The sequence below is a fragment of the Oncorhynchus keta genome, unplaced genomic scaffold (genome assembly GCF_023373465.1).
Source record: "Oncorhynchus keta strain PuntledgeMale-10-30-2019 unplaced genomic scaffold, Oket_V2 Un_scaffold_14044_pilon_pilon, whole genome shotgun sequence".
Taxonomy (NCBI): domain Eukaryota; kingdom Metazoa; phylum Chordata; class Actinopteri; order Salmoniformes; family Salmonidae; genus Oncorhynchus; species Oncorhynchus keta.
In genome coordinates this window covers 452,501-475,000 of record NW_026290781.1, presented here as the reverse complement: position 1 = coordinate 475,000, position 22,500 = coordinate 452,501, and the positions used below count along the sequence as shown (strand labels likewise).

The window sequence follows — 22,500 nt, the reverse complement described above, 5'->3', positions numbered from 1 at the left end:
GTCTGTCCATCACACTGCCAAAGACTCCATCCCTCTGTCTGTCCATCACACTGACAAAGACTCCATCCCTCTGTCTGTCCATCACACTGACAAAGACTCCATCCCTCTGTCTGTCCATCACACTGCCAAAGACTCCATCCCTCTGTCTGTCCATCACACTGACAAAGACTCCATCTCTCTGTCTCCTGTCTGTCCATCACACTGACAAAGACTCCATCCCTCTGTCTGTCCATCACACTGACAAAGACTCCATCCCTCTGTCTGTCCATCACACTGACAAAGACTCCATCCCTCTGTCTGTCCATCACACTGACAAAGACTCCATCCCTCTGTCTGTCCATCACACTGCCAAAGACTCCATCCCTCTGTCTGTCCATCACACTGACAAAGACTCCATCCCTCTGTCTGTCCATCACACTGACAAAGACTCCATCCCTCTGTCTGTCCATCACACTGACAAAGACTCCATCCCTCTGTCTGTCCATCACACTGCCAAAGACTCCATCCCTCTGTCTGTCCATCACACTGACAAAGACTCCATCCCTCTGTCTGTCCATCACACTGCCAAAGACTCCATCCCTCTCCATCCCTCTGTCCCATCACACTGCCAAAGACTCCATCCCTCTGTCTGTCCATCACACTGACAAAGACTCCATCCCTCTGTCTGTCCATCACACTGCCAAAGACTCCATCCCTCTGTCTGTCCATCACACTGCCAAAGACTCCATCCCTCTGTCTGTCCATCACACTGACAAAGACTCCATCCCTCTGTCTGTCCATCACACTGACAAAGACTCCATCCCTCTGTCTGTCCATCACACTGACAAAGAATCCATCCCTCTGTCTGTCCATCACACTGACAAAGACTCCATCCCTCTGTCTGTCCATCACACTGCCAAAGACTCCATCCCTCTGTTTGTTCACTCATTTTTCTCTGTGTTCTTTGCTCTCCTTCATGTCCTCCTCTCCTCCTCCTATCTGGCATCCTAAAATAGATAGGGGTCCACCCTGTACTTCTGGAGTGTCTGTGACCCTGAGGTCGGGACTATTGTTCCACCGGGCCGTCCTGTAGAGAGAGACCTGGGCGGGTGTATCCTGTCACACACACACACACACACACACACACACACACACACACACACACACACACACACACACACACACACACACACACACACACACACACACACACACACACACACACACACACACACACACACACACACACACACACACACACACACACACACACACACACACACACACACACACACACACACACACACACACACACACACACATTCCTCTCTTTGCCTTTCTAACAGTATTTCCTGACACACTGTCTATCTCTCCACCCTCTGCCTCACCCCTGTCTCCTCTCCCTCTTCCTCTCCTTTTCTCTTCTCTCTTCCTCTCCTCTTCCTCTTCACAACTCTCCTCAAACTCTTTTCAACTGTCCTCGAGCTTTCCTCTTCTCTCCTCTTCTCTCCTCTTCCTGTCCTCCTGTCTCCTCCTCTCTCCTCTTCCACTTCACAACTCTCCTCAAACTCTTTTCTCCTCTCCTCTCCTCTCCTCTCCTCTCCTCTCCTCCCTCTCCTCTTCTCTCCTCTCCTCTCTCTCCTCTCCTCTCCTCTCCTCTATTCTCCTCCTCCTCTCCTCTTACTCCCCTCCTCCTTTCTCTCTTACCAGTAGCAGTATCCAGCAATGATCACCGCGGTAATAAGGAGGAGTATCCCCATGGCAACCAGAACGCCTGTCACCATCAGCTGAGAGTGGGCCTCTACTTCTGGAGAGATAGACGGAGAGAGAGATGATAGAGAGTGAGAGATATGGAGAGAGAGACGGATGGATGGTTGGATAGAGATGGAGAGATAGAGACAGAGAGAGCGATGGAGGGATGAGAGAGAGAATATTTAATAAGTATTGTTGGATTCTACCATGAAATAAATGTTATACTAGAAGTTAATGGTTACATGTATGAGGAATGTATATGGTCAATGGAGGTTGGATAGCTGTGGATTAGTGAGGAATGTGGGCTGAGGTCAGGTCAGGTCACTGATACGGGTGGATAGCTGTGGATTAGTGAGGAATGTGGGCTGAGGTCAGGTCAGGTCACTGATACGGGTGGATAGCTGTGGATTAGTGAGGAATGTATATGGTCAGTAGAAACCTGGGCTTTGACTAATGTATTTATATAGCCCTACTGGACCGGGTCAGGGGTCAGGGGTTATGGGTCAGTAGAAACCTGGGCTTTGACTAATGTATTTATATAGCCCTATTAGACCGGGTCGGGAGTCAGGGGTCAGGGGTTAGGGGTCAGTAGAAACCTGGGCTTTGACTAATTCCCTTTTCACTCTGTTTGTCAAAACCTAACAATATCAATTAATATGTTAATATCAACAGCAAAGAGGCTATTAGACCGGGTAAGGGGTCAGAGGTTATGAGTTAGGGGTTATAAATTAGGGGTCAGTAGAAGCCTGGGTGTGTAGGGGTTAGTCCTCAGTAGAAGCCTGGGTGTGTAGGGGTTAGGGGTTAGGCCTCAGTAGAAGCCTGGGTGTGTAGGGGTTAGGGGTTAGGCCTCAGTAGAAGCCTGGGTGTGTAGGGTTCAGGGGTTAGTCCTCAGTAGAAGCCTGGGTGTGTAGGGGTTAGGGGTTAGGGGTTAGTCCTCAGTAGAAGCCTGGGTGTGTAGGGGTCAGGGGTTAGGGGTTAGTCCTCAGTAGAAGCCTGGGTGTGTAGCGGTTAGGGGTTAGTCCTCAGTAGAAGTCTGGGTGTGTAGGGGTTAGGCCTCAGTAGAAGCCTGGGTGTGTAGGGGTTAGGGGTTAGTCCTCAGTAGAAGCCTGGGTGTGTAGGGGTTAGTCCTCAGTAGAAGCCTGGGTGTGTAGTGGTCAGGGGTTAGGGGTTAGTCCTCAGTAGAAGCCTGGGTGTGTAGGGGTTAGTCCTCAGTAGAAGCCTGGGTGTGTAGGGGTTAGGGGTTAGGCCTCAGTAGAAGCCTGGGTGTGTAGTGGTTAGGGGTTAGTCCTCAGTAGAAGTCTGCGTGTGAAGGGGTTAGGGGTTAGTCCTCAGTAGAAGCCTGGGTGTGTAGGGGTTAGGGGTTAGTCCTCAGTAGAAGCCTGGGTGTGTAGGGGTTAGGGGTTAGGCCTCAGTAGAAGCCTGGGTGTGTAGTCGTACTGTCAGGCAGGGTGGTGAAGGTCGAGGCTGGGGAGAAGTTGCTGTATCCAGCCATGGTCCTGGCTCTGACCTGCACCTGGTAACTAGTAGACCTCTGGAGGTTACTGACCACAACACTACTGACCACGCTGGTTACATACTGCCACTGACCAGACTCTGGACCGTCCTAGAGAGAGAGAGAGAGAGAGAGAGAGAGAGAGAGAGAGAGAGAGAGACAGAGAGGGAGAGAGAGAGAGACAGAGAGGGAGAGAGAGAGAGAGAGAGAGAGAGAGAGAGAGAGAGAGAGAGAGAGAGAGAGGGAGAGAGAGACAGAGAGAGAGAGAGGGGAGAGAGAGAGAGAGAGAGAGAGAGAGAGAGAGAGAGAGAGAGAGAGAGAGAGAGAGAGAGAGAGAGAGAGAGAGAGAGAGAGAGAGAGAGAGAGAGAAAGGGAGAGGGAGAAAGGGAGAGAGAGAGAGACAGAGAGAGAGAAAGAAAGAAAGAAAGAAAGAAAGAAAGAAAGAAAGAAAGAAAGAAAGAAAGAAAGAAAGAAAGAAAAAGAGACAGAGAGTTAGTATCAATCAAAGTCACACAATAAAACAAATTATTCAGTTTAAACTAGAGATATATGCTATATATTATTATTATATCATAGAGATATCTGTTTGGATGCATCTCAATCAGAATAAAATCAAACCTTAGGACTAATAAGTGTTGGGGACAGTGTAGTGTATTGGGGACAGTGTAGTGTGTTGGGGACAGTGTAGTGTGTTGGGGACAGTGTAGTGTGTTGGGGACAGTGTAGTGTGTTGGGGACAGTGTAGTGTGTTGGGGACAGTGTAGTGTGTTGGGGACAGTGTAGTGTGTTGGGGACAGTATCGTAGCTGGTACTCCAGGACAGTGTAGTGTGTTGGGGACAGTGTAGTGTGTTGGGGACAGTGTAGTGTGTTGGGGACAGTGTAGTGTGTTGGGGACAGTGTGTTGGGGACAGTGTAGTGTGTTGGGGACAGTGTAGTGTGTTGGGGACAGTGTAGTGTGTTGGGGACAGTGTAGTGTGTTGGGGACAGTGTAGTGTGTTGGGGACAGTGTAGTGTGTTGGGGACAGTGTAGTGTGTTGGGGACAGTGTAGTGTGTTGGGGACAGTGTAGTGTGTTGGGGACAGTGTAGTGTGTTGGGGACAGTGTAGTGTGTTGGGGACAGTGTAGTGTGTTGGGGACAGTGTAGTGTGTTGGGGACAGTGTAGTGTGTTGGGGACAGTGTACCTTGGGACAGTATCGTAGCTGGTACTCCAGGACAGTGTAGTGTGTTGGGGACAGTGTAGTGTGTTGGGGACAGTGTAGTGTGTTGGGGACAGTGTAGTGTGTTGGGGACAGTATCGTAGCTGGTACTCCAGGACAGTGTAGTGTGTTGGGGACAGTGTAGTGTGTTTGGGACAGTGTAGTGTGTTGGGGACAGTGTAGTGTGTTGGGGACAGTGTAGTGTGTTGGGGACAGTGTAGTGTGTTGGGGACAGTGTAGTGTATTGGGGACAGTGTAGTGTGTTGGGGACAGTGTAGTGTGTTGGGGACAGTGTAGTGTATTGGGGACAGTGTAGTGTATTGGGGACAGTGTAGTGTGTTGGCAACAGTGTAGTGTGTTGGGGACAGTGTAGTGTATTGGGGACAGTGTAGTGTGTTGGGGACTGTGTAGTGTGTTGGGGACAGTGTAGTGTGTTGGGGACAGTGTCGTGTGTTGGGGACAGTGTAGTGTGTTGGGGACAGTGTAGTGTGTTGGGGACAGTGTAGTGTGATGGGGACAGTGTCGTGTGTTGGGGACAGTGTAGTGTGTTGGGGACAGTGTAGTGTGTTGGGGACAGTGTAGTGTATTGGGGACAGTGTACCTTGGGACAGTATCGTAGCTGGTACTCCAGGACAGTGTAGTGTATTGGGGACAGTGTACTTTGGGACAGTATCGTAGCTGGTACTCCAGGACAGTGTAGTGTGTTGGGGACAGTGTAGTGTGTTGGGGACAGTGTAGTGTGTTGGGGACAGTGTAGTGTATTGGGGACAGTGTACCTTGGGACAGTATTGTAGCTGGTACTCCAGGACAGTGTAGTGTGTTAGGGACAGTGTAGTGTATTGGGGACAGTGTACCTTGGGACAGTATCGTAGCTGGTACTCCAGGACAGTGTAGTGTGTTGGGGACAGTGTAGTGTATTGGGGACAGTGTACCTTGGGACAGTATCGTAGCTGGTACTCCAGGACAGTGTAGTGTATTGGGGACAGTGTACCTTGGGACAGTATCGTAGCTGGTACTCCAGGACAGTGTAGTGTATTGGGGACAGTGTACCTTGGGACAGTATCGTAGCTGGTACTCCAGGACAGTGTAGTGTGTTGGGGACAGTGTAGTGTATTGGGGACAGTGTACCTTGGGACAGTATCGTAGCTGGTACTCCAGGACAGTGTAGTGTGTTGGGGACAGTGTAGTGTATTGGGGACAGTGTAGTGTATTGGGGACAGTGTAGTGTATTGGGGACAGTGTAGTGTGTTGGGGACAGTGTAGTGTATTGGGGACAGTGTAGTGTGTTGGGGACAGTGTAGTGTGTTGGGGACAGTGTAGTGTATTGGGGACAGTGTACCTTGGGACAGTATCGTAGCTGGTACTCCAGGACAGTGTAGTGTATTGGGGACAGTGTACCTTGGGACAGTATCGTAGCTGGTATTCCAGGACTGTGTAGTGTGTTGGGGACAGTGTAGTGTGTTGGGGACAGTGTAGTGTATTGGGGACAGTGTACCTTGGGACAGTATCGTAGCTGGTACTCCAGGACAGTGTAGTGTATTGGGGACAGTGTACCTTGGGACAGTATCGTAGCTGGTACTCCAGGACAGTGTAGTGTATTGGGGACAGTGTACCTTGGGACAGTATCGTAGCTGGTACTCCAGGACAGTGTAGTGTGTTGGGGACAGTGTAGTGTATTGGGGACAGTGTACCTTGGGACAGTATCGTAGCTGGTACTCCAGGACAGTGTAGTGTATTGGGGACAGTGTAGTGTGTTGGGGACAGTGTAGTGTATTTGGGACAGTGTACCTTGGGACAGTATCGTAGCTGGTACTCCAGGACAGTGTAGTGTATTGGGGACAGTGTAGTGTGTTGGGGACAGTGTAGTGTATTGGGGACAGTGTACCTTGGGACAGTATCGTAGCTGGTACTCCAGGACAGTGTAGTGTGTTGGGGACAGTGTACCTTGGGACAGTATCGTAGCTGGTACTCCAGGACAGTGTAGTGTGTTGGGGACAGTGTACCTTGGGACAGTATCGTAGCTGGTACTCCAGGACAGTGTAGTGTATTGGGGACAGTGTAGTGTGTTGGGGACTGTGTAGTGTATTGGGGACAGTGTACCTTGGGACAGTATCGTAGCTGGTACTCCAGGACAGTGTAGTGTGTTGGGGACGGTGTAGTGTATTGGGGACAGTGTACCTTGGGACAGTATCGTAGCTGGTACTCCAGGACAGTGTAGTGTATTGGGGACAGTGTAGTGTATTGGGGACAGTGTAGTGTGTTGGGGACAGTGTACCTTGGGACAGTATCGTAGCTGGTACTCCAGGACAGTGTAGTGTGTTGGGGACAGTGTAGTGTATTGGGGACAGTGTAGTGTGTTGGGGACAGTGTACCTTGGGACAGTATCGTAGCTGGTTCTCCAGGACAGTGTAGTGTATTGGGTACAGTGTAGTGTATTGGGGACAGTGTAGTGTATTGGGGACAGTGTAGTGTATTGGGGACAGTGTACCTTGGGACAGTATCGTAGCTGGTACTCCAGGACAGTGTAGTGTATTGGGGACAGTGTAGTGTGTTGGGGACAGTGTACCTTGGGACAGTATCGTAGCTGGTACTCCAGGACAGTGTAGTGTATTGGGGACAGTGTAGTGTATTGGAGACAGTGTAGTGTGTTGGGGACAGTGTACCTTGGGACAGTATCGTAGCTGGTACTCCAGGACAGTGTAGTGTGTTGGGGACAGTGTAGTGTATTGGGGACAGTGTACCTTGGGACAGTATCGTAGCTGGTACTCCAGGACAGTGTAGTGTGATGGGGACAGTGTAGTGTGATGGGGACAGTGTAGTGTATTGGGGACAGTGTAGTGTATTGGGGACAGTGTACCTTGGGACAGTATCGTTGCTGGTACTCCAGGACAGTGTAGTGTGTTGGGGACAGTGTAGTGTATTGGGGACAGTGTACCTTGGGACAGTATCGTAGCTGGTACTCCAGGACAGTGTAGTGTATTGGGGACAGTGTACCTTGGGACAGTATCGTAGCTGGTACTCCAGGACAGTGTAGTGTATTGGGGATAGTGTACCTTGGGACAGTATCGTAGCTGGTACTCCAGGACAGTGTAGTGTGTTGGGGACAGTGTAGTGTATTGGGGACAGTGTACCTTGGCACAGTATCGTAGCTGGTACTCCAGGACAGTGTAGTGTGTTGGGGACAGTGTACCTTGGGACAGTATCGTAGCTGGTACTCCAGGACAGTGTAGTGTATTGGGGACAGTGTACCTTGGGACAGTATCGTAGCTGGTACTCCAGGACAGTGTAGTGTGTTGGGGACAGTGTAGTGTGTTGGGGACAGTGTAGTGTATTGGGGACAGTGTAGTGTATTGGGGACAGTGTACCTTGGGACAGTATCGTAGCTGGTACTCCAGGACAGTGTAGTGTATTGGGGACAGTGTACCTTGGGACAGTATCGTAGCTGGTACTCCAGGACAGTGTAGTGTATTGGGGACAGTGTACCTTGGGACAGTATCGTAGCTGGTACTCCAGGACAGTGTAGTGTGTTGGGGACAGTGTAGTGTGTTGGGGACAGTGTACCTTGGGACAGTATCGTAGCTGGTACTCCAGGACAGTGTAGTGTATTGGAGACAGTGTACCTTGGGACAGTATCGTATCTGGTACTCCAGGACAGTGTAGTGTGTTGGGGACAGTGTACCTTGGGACAGTATCGTAGCTGGTACTCCAGGACAGTGTAGTGTGTTGGGGACAGTGTAGTGTATTAGGGACAGTGTACCTTGGGACAGTATCGTAGCTGGTACTCCAGGACAGTGTAGTGTGTTGGGCACAGTGTAGTGTATTGGGGACAGTGTACCTTGGGACAGTATCGTAGCTGGTACTCCAGGACAGTGTAGTGTGTTGGGGACAGTGTACCTTGGGACAGTATCGTAGCTGGTACTCCAGGACAGTGTAGTGTGTTGGGGACAGTGTACCTTGGGACAGTATCGTAGCTGGTACTCCAGGACAGTGTAGTGTGTTGGGGACAGTGTACCTTGGGACAGTATCGTAGCTGGTACTCCAGGACAGTGTAGTGTGTTGGGGACAGTGTAGTGTATTGGGGACAGTGTACCTTGGGACAGTATCGTAGCTGGTACTCCAGGACAGTGTAGTGTGTTGGGGACAGTGTACCTTGGGACAGTATCGTAGCTGGTACTCCAGGACAGTGTAGTGTATTGGGGACAGTGTACCTTGGGACAGTATCGTAGCTGGTACTCCAGGACAGTGTAGTGTATTGGGGACAGTGTACCTTGGGACAGTATCGTAGCTGGTACTCCAGGACAGTGTAGTGTATTGGGGACAGTGTAGTGTGTTGGGGACAGTGTAGTGTGTTGGGGACAGTGTAGTGTATTGGGGACAGTGTACCTTGGGACAGTATCGTAGCTGGTACTCCAGGACAGTGTAGTGTATTGGGGACAGTGTACCTTGGGACAGTATCGTAGCTGGTACTCCAGGACAGTGTAGTGTATTGGGGACAGTGTAGTGTGTTGGGGACAGTGTAGTGTATTGGGGACAGTGTACCTTGGGACAGTATCGTAGCTGGTACTCCAGGACAGTGTAGTGTGATGGGGACAGTGTAGTGTGATGGGGACAGTGTAGTGTATTGGGGACAGTGTAGTGTATTGGGGACAGTGTAGTGTATTGGGGACAGTGTACCTTGGGACAGTATCGTTGCTGGTACTCCAGGACAGTGTAGTGTGTTGGGGACAGTGTAGTGTATTGGGGACAGTGTACCTTGGGACAGTATCGTAGCTGGTACTCCAGGACAGTGTAGTGTATTGGGGACAGTGTACCTTGGGACAGTATCGTAGCTGGTACTCCAGGACAGTGTAGTGTATTGGGGATAGTGTACCTTGGGACAGTATCGTAGCTGGTACTCCAGGACAGTGTAGTGTGTTGGGGACAGTGTAGTGTATTGGGGACAGTGTACCTTGGCACAGTATCGTAGCTGGTACTCCAGGACAGTGTAGTGTGTTGGGGACAGTGTACCTTGGGACAGTATCGTAGCTGGTACTCCAGGACAGTGTAGTGTATTGGGGACAGTGTACCTTGGGACAGTATCGTAGCTGGTACTCCAGGACAGTGTAGTGTGTTGGGGACAGTGTAGTGTGTTGGGGACAGTGTAGTGTATTGGGGACAGTGTAGTGTATTGGGGACAGTGTACCTTGGGACAGTATCGTAGCTGGTACTCCAGGACAGTGTAGTGTATTGGGGACAGTGTACCTTGGGACAGTATCGTAGCTGGTACTCCAGGACAGTGTAGTGTATTGGGGACAGTGTACCTTGGGACAGTATCGTAGCTGGTACTCCAGGACAGTGTAGTGTGTTGGGGACAGTGTAGTGTGTTGGGGACAGTGTACCTTGGGACAGTATCGTAGCTGGTACTCCAGGACAGTGTAGTGTATTGGGGACAGTGTACCTTGGGACAGTATCGTAGCTGGTACTCCAGGACAGTGTAGTGTATTGGGGACAGTGTACCTTGGGACAGTATCGTATCTGGTACTCCAGGACAGTGTAGTGTGTTGGGGACAGTGTAGTGTGTTGGGGACAGTGTACCTTTGGACAGTATCGTAGCTGGTACTCCAGGACAGTGTAGTGTGTTGGGGACAGTGTACCTTGGGACAGTATCGTAGCTGGTACTCCAGGACAGTGTAGTGTGTTGGGCACAGTGTAGTGTATTGGGGACAGTGTACCTTGGGACAGTATCGTAGCTGGTACTCCAGGACAGTGTAGTGTGTTGGGGACAGTGTACCTTGGGACAGTATCGTAGCTGGTACTCCAGGACAGTGTAGTGTGTTGGGGACAGTGTAGTGTGTTGGGGACAGTGTACCTTGGGACAGTATCGTAGCTGGTACTCCAGGACAGTGTAGTGTGTTGGGGACAGTGTACCTTGGGACAGTATCGTAGCTGGTACTCCAGGACAGTGTAGTGTGTTGGGGACAGTGTAGTGTATTGGGGACAGTGTACCTTGGGACAGTATCGTAGCTGGTACTCCAGGACAGTGTAGTGTGTTGGGGACAGTGTACCTTGGGACAGTATCGTAGCTGGTACTCCAGGACAGTGTAGTGTATTGGGGACAGTGTACCTTGGGACAGTATCGTAGCTGGTACTCCAGGACAGTGTAGTGTATTGGGGACAGTGTACCTTGGGACAGTATCGTAGCTGGTACTCCAGGACAGTGTAGTGTATTGGGGACAGTGTAGTGTGTTGGGGACAGTGTAGTGTGTTGGGGACAGTGTAGTGTATTGGGGACAGTGTACCTTGGGACAGTATCGTAGCTGGTACTCCAGGACAGTGTAGTGTATTGGGGACAGTGTACCTTGGGACAGTATCGTAGCTGGTACTCCAGGACAGTGTAGTGTATTGGGGACAGTGTAGTGTGTTGGGGACAGTGTAGTGTATTGGGGACAGTGTACCTTGGGACAGTATCGTAGCTGGTACTCCAGGACAGTGTAGTGTATTAGGGACAGTGTACCTTGGGACAGTATCGTAGCTGGTACTCCAGGACAGTGTAGTGTATTGGGGACAGTGTACCTTGGGACAGTATCGTAGCTGGTACTCCAGGACAGTGTAGTGTATTAGGACAGTGTACCTTGGGACAGTATCGTAGCTGGTACTCCAGGACAGTGTAGTGTATTAGGGACAGTGTACCTTGGGACAGTATCGTAGCTGGTACTCCAGGACAGTGTAGTGTGTTGGGGACAGTGTAGTGTATTGGGGACAGTGTACCTTGGGACAGTATCGTAGCTGGTACTCCAGGACAGTGTAGTGTGTTGGGGACAGTGTAGTGTATTGGGGACAGTGTACCTTGGGACAGTATCGTAGCTGGTACTCCAGGACAGTGTAGTGTATTGGGGACAGTGTAGTGTGTTGGGGACAGTGTAGTGTATTGGGGACAGTGTAGTGTATTGGGGACAGTGTACCTTGGGACAGTATCGTAGCTGGTACTCCAGGACAGTGTAGTGTATTGGGGACAGTGTACCTTGGGACAGTATCGTAGCTGGTACTCCAGGACAGTGTAGTGTATTGGGGACAGTGTACCTTGGGACAGTATCGTAGCTGGTACTCCAGGACAGTGTAGTGTGTTGGGGACAGTGTAGTGTGTTGGGGACAGTGTACCTTGGGACAGTATCGTAGCTGGTACTCCAGGACAGTGTAGTGTGTTGGGGACAGTGTAGTGTGTTGGGGACAGTGTACCTTGGGACAGTATCGTAGCTGGTACTCCAGGACAGTGTAGTGTGTTGGGGACAGTGTACCTTGGGACAGTATCGTAGCTGGTACTCCAGGACAGTGTAGTGTGTTGGGGACAGTGTAGTGTATTGGGGACAGTGTACCTTGGGACAGTATCGTAGCTGGTACTCCAGGACAGTGTAGTGTGTTGGGGACAGTGTACCTTGGGACAGTATCGTAGCTGGTACTCCAGGACAGTGTAGTGTGTTGGGGACAGTGTAGTGTGTTGGGGACAGTGTACCTTGGGACAGTATCGTAGCTGGTACTCCAGGACAGTGTAGTGTGTTGGGGACAGTGTACCTTGGGACAGTATCGTAGCTGGTACTCCAGGACAGTGTAGTGTGTTGGGGACAGTGTAGTGTATTGGGGACAGTGTACCTTGGGACAGTATCGTAGCTGGTACTCCAGGACAGTGTAGTGTATTGGGGACAGTGTACCTTGGGACAGTATCGTAGCTGGTACTCCAGGACAGTGTAGTGTATTGGGGACAGTGTAGTGTGTTGGGGACAGTGTAGTGTGTTGGGGACAGTGTAGTGTATTGGGGACAGTGTACCTTGGGACAGTATCGTAGCTGGTACTCCAGGACAGTGTAGTGTATTGGGGACAGTGTACCTTGGGACAGTATCGTAGCTGGTACTCCAGGACAGTGTAGTGTATTGGGGACAGTGTAGTGTGTTGGGGACAGTGTAGTGTATTGGGGACAGTGTACCTTGGGACAGTATCGTAGCTGGTACTCCAGGACAGTGTAGTGTATTAGGACAGTGTACCTTGGGACAGTATCGTAGCTGGTACTCCAGGACAGTGTAGTGTTTTGGGGACAGTGTACCTTGGGACAGTATCGTAGCTGGTACTCCAGGACAGTGTAGTGTATTAGGGACAGTGTACCTTGGGACAGTATCGTAGCTGGTACTCCAGGACAGTGTAGTGTATTAGGACAGTGTACCTTGGGACAGTATCGTAGCTGGTACTCCAGGACAGTGTAGTGTGTTGGGGACAGTGTAGTGTATTGGGGACAGTGTACCTTGGGACAGTATCGTAGCTGGTACTCCAGGACAGTGTAGTGTGTTGGGGACAGTGTAGTGTATTGGGGACAGTGTACCTTGGGACAGTATCGTAGCTGGTACTCCAGGACAGTGTAGTGTATTGGGGACAGTGTAGTGTGTTGGGGACAGTGTAGTGTATTGGGGACAGTGTAGTGTATTGGGGACAGTGTACCTTGGGACAGTATCGTAGCTGGTACTCCAGGACAGTGTAGTGTATTGGGGACAGTGTACCTTGGGACAGTATCGTAGCTGGTACTCCAGGACAGTGTAGTGTATTGGGGACAGTGTACCTTGGGACAGTATCGTAGCTGGTACTCCAGGACAGTGTAGTATATTGGGGACAGTGTACCTTGGGACAGTATCGTAGCTGGTACTCCAGGACAGTGTAGTGTGTTGGGGACAGTGTAGTGTGTTGGGGACAGTGTACCTTGGGACAGTATCGTAGCTGGTACTCCAGGACAGTGTAGTGTGTTGGGGACAGTGTACCTTGGGACAGTATCGTAGCTGGTACTCCAGGACAGTGTAGTGTGTTGGGGACAGTGTAGTGTATTGGGGACAGTGTACCTTGGGACAGTATCGTAGCTGGTACTCCAGGACAGTGTAGTGTGTTGGGGACAGTGTACCTTGGGACAGTATCGTAGCTGGTACTCCAGGACAGTGTAGTGTGTTGGGGACAGTGTAGTGTGTTGGGGACAGTGTACCTTGGGACAGTATCGTAGCTGGTACTCCAGGACAGTGTAGTGTGTTGGGGACAGTGTACCTTGGGACAGTATCGTAGCTGGTACTCCAGGACAGTGTAGTGTATTGGGGACAGTGTACCTTGGGACAGTATCGTAGCTGGTACTCCAGGACAGTGTAGTGTATTGGGGACAGTGTACCTTGGGACAGTATCGTAGCTGGTACTCCAGGACAGTGTAGTGTATTGGGGACAGTGTAGTGTGTTGGGGACAGTGTAGTGTATTGGGGACAGTGTACCTTGGGACAGTATCGTAGCTGGTACTCCAGGACAGTGTAGTGTATTGGGGACAGTGTACCTTGGGACAGTATCGTAGCTGGTACTCCAGGACAGTGTAGTGTATTGGGGACAGTGTAGTGTGTTGGGGACAGTGTAGTGTGTTGGGGACAGTGTAGTGTGTTGGGGACAGTGTAGTGTATTGGGGACAGTGTACCTTGGGACAGTATCGTAGCTGGTACTCCAGGACAGTGTAGTGTATTAGGACAGTGTACCTTGGGACAGTATCGTAGCTGGTACTCCAGGACAGTGTAGTGTATTAGGGACAGTGTACCTTGGGACAGTATCGTAGCTGGTACTCCAGGACAGTGTAGTGTATTGGGGACAGTGTACCTTGGGACAGTATCGTAGCTGGTACTCCAGGACAGTGTAGTGTATTGGGGACAGTGTACCTTGGGACAGTATCGTAGCTGGTACTCCAGGACAGTGTAGTGTATTAGGGACAGTGTACCTTGGGACAGTATCGTAGCTAGTACTCCAGGACAGTGTAGTGTATTAGGGACAGTGTACCTTGGGACAGTATCGTAGCTGGTACTCCAGGACAGTGTAGTGTGTTGGGGACAGTGTAGTGTATTGGGGACAGTGTACCTTGGGACAGTATCGTAGCTGGTACTCCAGGACAGTGTAGTGTGTTGGGGACAGTGTAGTGTATTGGGGACAGTGTACCTTGGGACAGTATCGTAGCTGGTACTCCAGGACAGTGTAGTGTATTGGGGACAGTGTAGTGTGTTGGGGACAGTGTAGTGTATTGGGGACAGTGTACCTTGGGACAGTATCGTAGCTGGTACTCCAGGACAGTGTAGTGTGTTGGGGACAGTGTACCTTGGGACAGTATCGTAGCTGGTACTCCAGGACAGTGTAGTGTGTTGGGGACAGTGTAGTGTATTGGGGACAGTGTACCTTGGGACAGTATCGTAGCTGGTACTCCAGGACAGTGTAGTGTGTTGGGGACAGTGTACCTTGGGACAGTATCGTAGCTGGTACTCCAGGACAGTGTAGTGTATTGGGGACAGTGTACCTTGGGACAGTATCGTAGCTGGTACTCCAGGACAGTGTAGTGTATTGGGGACAGTGTACCTTGGGACAGTATCGTAGCTGGTACCCCAGGACAGTGTAGAGTGTAGTGTGTTGGGGACTGTGTAGTGTATTGGGGACAGTGTACCTTGGGACAGTATCGTAGCTGGTACTCCAGGACAGTGTAGTGTGTTGGGGACTGTGTAGTGTATTGGGGACAGTGTACCTTGGGACAGTATCGTAGCTGGTACTCCAGGACAGTGTAGTGTATTAGGGACAGTGTACCTTGGGACAGTATCGTAGCTGGTACTCCAGGACAGTGTAGTGTATTAGGGACAGTGTACCTTGGGACAGTATCGTAGCTGGTACTCCAGGACAGTGTAGTGTATTAGGGACAGTGTACCTTGGGACAGTATCGTAGCTGGTACTCCAGGACAGTGTAGTGTGTTGGGGACAGTGTAGTGTATTGGGGACAGTGTACCTTGGGACAGTATCGTAGCTGGTACTCCAGGACAGTGTAGTGTATTGGGGACAGTGTACCTTGGGACAGTATCGTAGCTGGTACTCCAGGACAGTGTAGTGTATTGGGGACAGTGTAGTGTGTTGGGGACAGTGTAGTGTGTTGGGGACAGTGTAGTGTATTGGGGACAGTGTACCTTGGGACAGTATCGTAGCTGGTACTCCAGGACAGTGTAGTGTATTGGGGACAGTGTACCTTGGGACAGTATCGTAGCTGGTACTCCAGGACAGTGTAGTGTATTGGGGACAGTGTAGTGTGTTGGGGACAGTGTAGTGTATTGGGGACAGTGTACCTTGGGACAGTATCGTAGCTGGTACTCCAGGACAGTGTAGTGTATTAGGGACAGTGTACCTTGGGACAGTATCGTAGCTGGTACTCCAGGACAGTGTAGTGTTTTGGGGACAGTGTACCTTGGGACAGTATCGTAGCTGGTACTCCAGGACAGTGTAGTGTATTAGGGACAGTGTACCTTGGGACAGTATCGTAGCTGGTACTCCAGGACAGTGTAGTGTATTAGGGACAGTGTACCTTGGGACAGTATCGTAGCTGGTACTCCAGGACAGTGTAGTGTGTTGGGGACAGTGTAGTGTATTGGGGACAGTGTACCTTGGGACAGTATCGTAGCTGGTACTCCAGGACAGTGTAGTGTGTTGGGGACAGTGTAGTGTATTGGGGACAGTGTACCTTGGGACAGTATCGTAGCTGGTACTCCAGGACAGTGTAGTGTATTGGGGACAGTGTAGTGTGTTGGGGACAGTGTAGTGTATTGGGGACAGTGTAGTGTATTGGGGACAGTGTACCTTGGGACAGTATCGTAGCTGGTACTCCAGGACAGTGTAGTGTATTGGGGACAGTGTACCTTGGGACAGTATCGTAGCTGGTACTCCAGGACAGTGTAGTGTATTGGGGACAGTGTACCTTGGGACAGTATCGTAGCTGGTACTCCAGGACAGTGTAGTATATTGGGGACAGTGTACCTTGGGACAGTATCGTAGCTGGTACTCCAGGACAGTGTAGTGTGTTGGGGACAGTGTAGTGTGTTGGGGACAGTGTACCTTGGGACAGTATCGTAGCTGGTACTCCAGGACAGTGTAGTGTGTTGGGGACAGTGTACCTTGGGACAGTATCGTAGCTGGTACTCCAGGACAGTGTAGTGTGTTGGGGACAGTGTAGTGTATTGGGGACAGTGTACCTTGGGACAGTATCGTAGCTGGTACTCCAGGACAGTGTAGTGTGTTGGGGACAGTGTACCTTGGGACAGTATCGTAGCTGGTACTCCAGGACAGTGTAGTGTGTTGGGGACAGTGTAGTGTGTTGGGGACAGTGTACCTTGGGACAGTATCGTAGCTGGTACTCCAGGACAGTGTAGTGTGTTGGGGACAGTGTACCTTGGGACAGTATCGTAGCTGGTACTCCAGGACAGTGTAGTGTATTGGGGACAGTGTACCTTGGGACAGTATCGTAGCTGGTACTCCAGGACAGTGTAGTGTATTGGGGACAGTGTACCTTGGGACAGTATCGTAGCTGGTACTCCAGGACAGTGTAGTGTATTGGGGACAGTGTAGTGTGTTGGGGACAGTGTAGTGTATTGGGGACAGTGTACCTTGGGACAGTATCGTAGCTGGTACTCCAGGACAGTGTAGTGTATTGGGGACAGTGTACCTTGGGACAGTATCGTAGCTGGTACTCCAGGACAGTGTAGTGTATTGGGGACAGTGTAGTGTGTTGGGGACAGTGTAGTGTGTTGGGGACAGTGTAGTGTGTTGGGGACAGTGTAGTGTGTTGGGGACAGTGTACCTTGGGACAGTATCGTAGCTGGTACTCCAGGACAGTGTAGTGTATTAGGGACAGTGTACCTTGGGACAGTATCGTAGCTGGTACTCCAGGACAGTGTAGTGTATTAGGGACAGTGTACCTTGGGACAGTATCGTAGCTGGTACTCCAGGACAGTGTAGTGTATTGGGGACAGTGTACCTTGGGACAGTATCGTAGCTGGTACTCCAGGACAGTGTAGTGTATTGGGGACAGTGTACCTTGGGACAGTATCGTAGCTGGTACTCCAGGACAGTGTAGTGTATTAGGGACAGTGTACCTTGGGACAGTATCGTAGCTAGTACTCCAGGACAGTGTAGTGTATTAGGGACAGTGTACCTTGGGACAGTATCGTAGCTGGTACTCCAGGACAGTGTAGTGTGTTGGGGACAGTGTAGTGTATTGGGGACAGTGTACCTTGGGACAGTATCGTAGCTGGTACTCCAGGACAGTGTAGTGTGTTGGGGACAGTGTAGTGTATTGGGGACAGTGTACCTTGGGACAGTATCGTAGCTGGTACTCCAGGACAGTGTAGTGTATTGGGGACAGTGTAGTGTGTTGGGGACAGTGTAGTGTATTGGGGACAGTGTACCTTGGGACAGTATCGTAGCTGGTACTCCAGGACAGTGTAGTGTGTTGGGGACAGTGTACCTTGGGACAGTATCGTAGCTGGTACTCCAGGACAGTGTAGTGTGTTGGGGACAGTGTAGTGTATTGGGGACAGTGTACCTTGGGACAGTATCGTAGCTGGTACTCCAGGACAGTGTAGTGTGTGTTGGGGACAGTGTACCTTGGGACAGTATCGTAGCTGGTACTCCAGGACAGTGTAGTGTATTGGGGACAGTGTACCTTGGGACAGTATCGTAGCTGGTACTCCAGGACAGTGTAGTGTATTGGGGACAGTGTACCTTGGGACAGTATCGTAGCTGGTACCCCAGGACAGTGTAGAGTGTAGTGTGTTGGGGACTGTGTAGTGTATTGGGGACAGTGTACCTTGGGACAGTATCGTAGCTGGTACTCCAGGACAGTGTAGTGTGTTGGGGACTGTGTAGTGTATTGGGGACAGTGTACCTTGGGACAGTATCGTAGCTGGTACTCCAGGACAGTGTAGTGTATTAGGGACAGTGTACCTTGGGACAGTATCGTAGCTGGTACTCCAGGACAGTGTAGTGTATTAGGGACAGTGTACCTTGGGACAGTATCGTAGCTGGTACTCCAGGACAGTGTAGTGTATTAGGGACAGTGTACCTTGGGACAGTATCGTAGCTGGTACTCCAGGACAGTGTAGTGTGTTGGGGACAGTGTAGTGTATTGGGGACAGTGTACCTTGGGACAGTATCGTAGCTGGTACTCCAGGACAGTGTAGTGTATTGGGGACAGTGTAGTGTATTAGGGACAGTGTACCTTGGGACAGTATCGTAGCTGGTACTCCAGGACAGTGTAGTGTATTAGGGACAGTGTACCTTGGGACAGTATCGTAGCTGGTACTCCAGGACAGTGTAGTGTATTAGGGACAGTGTACCTTGGGACAGTATCGTAGCTGGTACTCCAGGACAGTGTAGTGTGTGTTTTGGAGACTGTTCCACTGTAGAGTCAGACTGTTCTCTGATGCCTTGGTCCTTCTTATACCTGAGACCGGGGCTGGGACTACTTACACACACAGAGAGACACACAGAGAGACACACACAGAGAGAGACACACAGAGAGACACAGAGAGGGACACACAGAGAGAAACACACAGAGAGACACACAGAGAGACACACAGAGAGAGACACACAGAGAGACACAGAGAGAGACACACACAGAGAGAGACACACAGAGAGACACACACAGAGAGACACACAGAGAGACACACACAGAGAGAGAGAGACACACAGAGAGACACACACAGAGAGAGACACACAGAGAGACACACACAGAGAGACACACAGATAGACACACAGAGAGACACACACAGAGAGAGACACAGAGAGAGACACACAGAGAGACACACACAGAGAGACACACACAGAGAGACACACAGAGAGACACACAGAGAGACACACACAGAGAGACACACACAGAGAGACACACAGAGAGACACACACAGAGAGACACAGAGAGAGACATACAGAGAGGGACATACAGAGATAGACACACAGAGAGACACACAGAGAGACACACAGAGACAGACACCAACAAAATAAAAATAATTACTCAGACAGATTTAATAATCTAGATATAGTATAGTAGATCTATAGAGTGTAAGATGTGTGTTTAGTCTCTGTGTGGATGTATAATGTGTGTGTGTGTGCGTGTGTATGTGTGTATGTGTGTGCGTGTGTTTGTGTGGGTGTGTGTGTGCGTGTGTATGTGTGTGTGTGTGTGTGTAGTGTGTGTAGTGTGTGTGTGTGTGTGTGTGTGTGTGTGTGTGTGTGTGTGTGTGTGTGTGTGTGTGTGTGTGTGTGTGTGTGTGTGTGTGTGTGTGTGTGTGTGTGTGTGTGTGTGTGTGTGTGTGTGTGTGTGTGTAGTGTGTGTGTGTGTGTGTGTAGTGTGTGTGTGTGTGTGTGTGTGTGTGTGTGTGTGTGTGTGTGTGTGTGTGTGTGTGTGTGTGTGTGTGTGTGTGTGTGTGTGTGTGTGTGTGTAGTGTGTGTGTGTGTGTGTGTGTGTGTGTGTGTGTGTGTGTGTGTGTGTGTGTGTGTGTGTGTGTGTGTGTGTGTGTGTGTGTGTGTGTGTGTGTGTGTGTGTGTGTGTGTGTGTGTGTGTGTGTGTGTGTGTGTGTGTGTGTGTGTGTGTGTAGTGTGTGTGTGTGTGTAGTGTGTGTAGTGTGTGTGTGTGTGTGTGTGTGTGTGTGTGTGTGTGTGTGTGTAGTGTGTGTGTGTGTGTGTGTGTGTGTAGTGTGTGTGTGTGTGTGTGTGTGTGTGTGTGTGTGTGTGTGTGTGTGTGTGTGTGTGTGTGTGTGTGTGTGTGTGTGTGTGTGTGTGTGTGTGTAGTGTGTGTGTGTGTGTAGTGTGTGTGTGTGTAGTGTCTTCATACCGTCTCGGCTGGTTGTGATATTGACCCTTTCCACGGAGGGTTCCGATAGGCTGAGCTGCGAGACGCCGTTCTCTGACTGGACCGTGAAGGTGTAGGTGGTGTGTGGGAGGAGCCCGCGGATGACCACCCTGCGCTGTGATAGGCCGCGCTGGCTGGGGCGATAGGACACGCCCTCTTCACAGGGAAGACATGCCCTCTGAGGGGAGGCGCCACAGCGGACACACCCCACGCTGTAGGTCAGGTCTCCACGGCCACCGCGTTCCAAAGGTTCCGACCACTCTAACGTCACCATGGTGTCGTTGATCTGGGTTACAATGGAGCGGGGCGCTGAGGGGGGGCCTGGGGGGGAGAGACAGGATGGGGGGGGGACAGTCAAGTCATGTTTATAGATTTCCCAGGTGGCTTTAAGCTCCATTGAGTGGGACAACAACAATGGGTTCCAGTCAGAGAGCAGGAAGAGAAGAAAAGCTGTGGCTATGGATACTGAGGGTTCACCAACGTCCCAACACGTCCCAACGGAAACCTCTTTTTCAATGCTTAGGATCACCTTCTGCCCGTGTGCTATTTTACACAGTCGTTTATCTAAAACGGAGCTGCTGCTCACACTCCCCCCTTCACCTTTATCTAAAACAGAGCTGCTGCTCACACTCACCCCCCCTTCACCTTTATCTAAAACGGAGCTGCTGCTCACACTCCCCCCCCTTCACCTTTATCTAAAACAGAGCTGCTGCTCACACTCCCCCCCCTTCACCTTTATCTAAAACAGAGCTGCTGCTCACACTCCCCCCTTCACCTTTATCTAAAACAGAGCTGCTGCTCACACTCCCCTCCTTCACCTTTATCTAAAACAGAGCTGCTGCTCACACTCCCCCCTTCACCTTTATCTAAAACAGAGCTGCTGCTCACACTCCCCCCCCTTCACCTTTATCTAAAACAGAGCTGCTGCTCACACTCCCCCCCTTCACCTTTATCTAAAACAGAGCTGCTGCTCACACTCCCCCCCCCCCTTCACCTTTATCTAAAACAGAGCTGCTGCTCACACTCCCCCTTCACCTTTATCTAAAACAGAGCTGCTGCTCACACTCCCCCCCCTTCACCTTTATCTAAAACAGAGCTGCTGCTCACACTCCCCCCTTCACCTTTATCTAAAACAGAGCTGCTGCTCACACTCCCCCCCCTTCACCTTTATCTAAAACAGAGCTGCTGCTCACACTCCTCCCCCTTCACCTTTATCTAAAACAGAGCTGCTGCTCACACTCCCCCTTCACCTTTATCTAAAACAGAGCTGCTGCTCACACTCCCCCCTTCACCTTTATCTAAAACAGAGCTGCTGCTCACACTCCCCCCTTCACCTTTATCTAAAACAGAGCTGCTGCTCACACTCCCCCCCCTTCACCTTTATCTAAAACAGAGCTGCTGCTCACACCCCCCCCCCCCCTTCACCTTTATCTAAAACAGAGCTGCTGCTCACACTCCTCCCTTCACCTTTATCTAAAACAGAGCTGCTGCTCACACTCCTCCTCCCTTCACCTTTATCTAAAACAGAGCTGCTGCTCACACTCCCCCCCCTTCACCTTTATCTAAAACAGAGCTGCTGCTCACACTCCCCCTTCACCTTTATCTAAAACAGAGCTGCTGCTCACACTCCCCCCTTCACCTTTATCTAAAACAGAGCTGCTGCTCACACTCCCCTCCCTTCACCTTTATCTAAAACAGAGCTGCTGCTCACACTCCCCCCTTCACCTTTATCTAAAACAGAGCTGCTGCTCACACTCCCCCCCCTTCACCTTTATCTAAAACAGAGCTGCTGCTCACACTCCCCCTTCACCTTTATCTAAAACAGAGCTGCTGCTCACACTCCCCCTTCACCTTTATCTAAAACAGAGCTGCTGCTCACACTCCCCCCCCTTCACCTTTATCTAAAACAGAGCTGCTGCTCACACTCCTCCTCCCTTCACCTTTATCTAAAACAGAGCTGCTGCTCACACTCCCCCCCTTCACCTTTATCTAAAACAGAGCTGCTGCTCACACTCCCCCTTCACCTTTATCTAAAACAGAGCTGCTGCTCACACTCCTCCCCCCTTCACCTTTATCTAAAACAGAGCTGCTGCTCACACTCCTCCCCTTCACCTTTATCTAAAACAGAGCTGCTGCTCACACTCCTCCCCTTCACCTTTATCTAAAACAGAGCTGCTGCTCACACTCCTCCCCTTCACCTTTATCTAAAACAGAGCTGCTGCTCACACTCCCCCCCTTCACCTTTATCTAAAACAGAGCTGCTGCTCACACTCCTCCTCCCTTCACCTTTATCTAAAACAGAGCTGCTGCTCACACTCCCCCCTTCACCTTTATCTAAAACAGAGCTGCTGCTCACACTCCCCCTTCACCTTTATCTAAAACAGAGCTGCTGCTCAC

General features: G+C 50.6%; 1 protein-coding gene across 37 annotated transcripts in view; it reads right to left on the bottom strand.

Moving 5' to 3' along the window:
• Positions 1 to 22,500, bottom strand: part of LOC127927437 (ephrin type-B receptor 4b-like) — a 90,762-nt gene that overhangs the window by 16,463 nt on the left and 51,799 nt on the right. For 34 of the 37 annotated variants that reach the window (XM_052513866.1, XM_052513869.1, XM_052513871.1 and 31 more), the window contains 4 exons: positions 20,086 to 20,424; positions 18,593 to 18,720; positions 3,169 to 3,334; positions 1,687 to 1,786 (listed from right to left, as the gene is read on the bottom strand). In XM_052513866.1, the coding sequence (XP_052369826.1) occupies positions 1,687 to 1,786; positions 3,169 to 3,334; positions 18,593 to 18,720; positions 20,086 to 20,424 (733 nt within the window). The remainder of the gene's footprint in view (positions 1 to 1,686; positions 1,787 to 3,168; positions 3,335 to 18,592; positions 18,721 to 20,085; positions 20,425 to 22,500) is intronic. The other 3 variants (XM_052513867.1, XM_052513872.1, XM_052513868.1) reach the window with 2 other exon arrangements.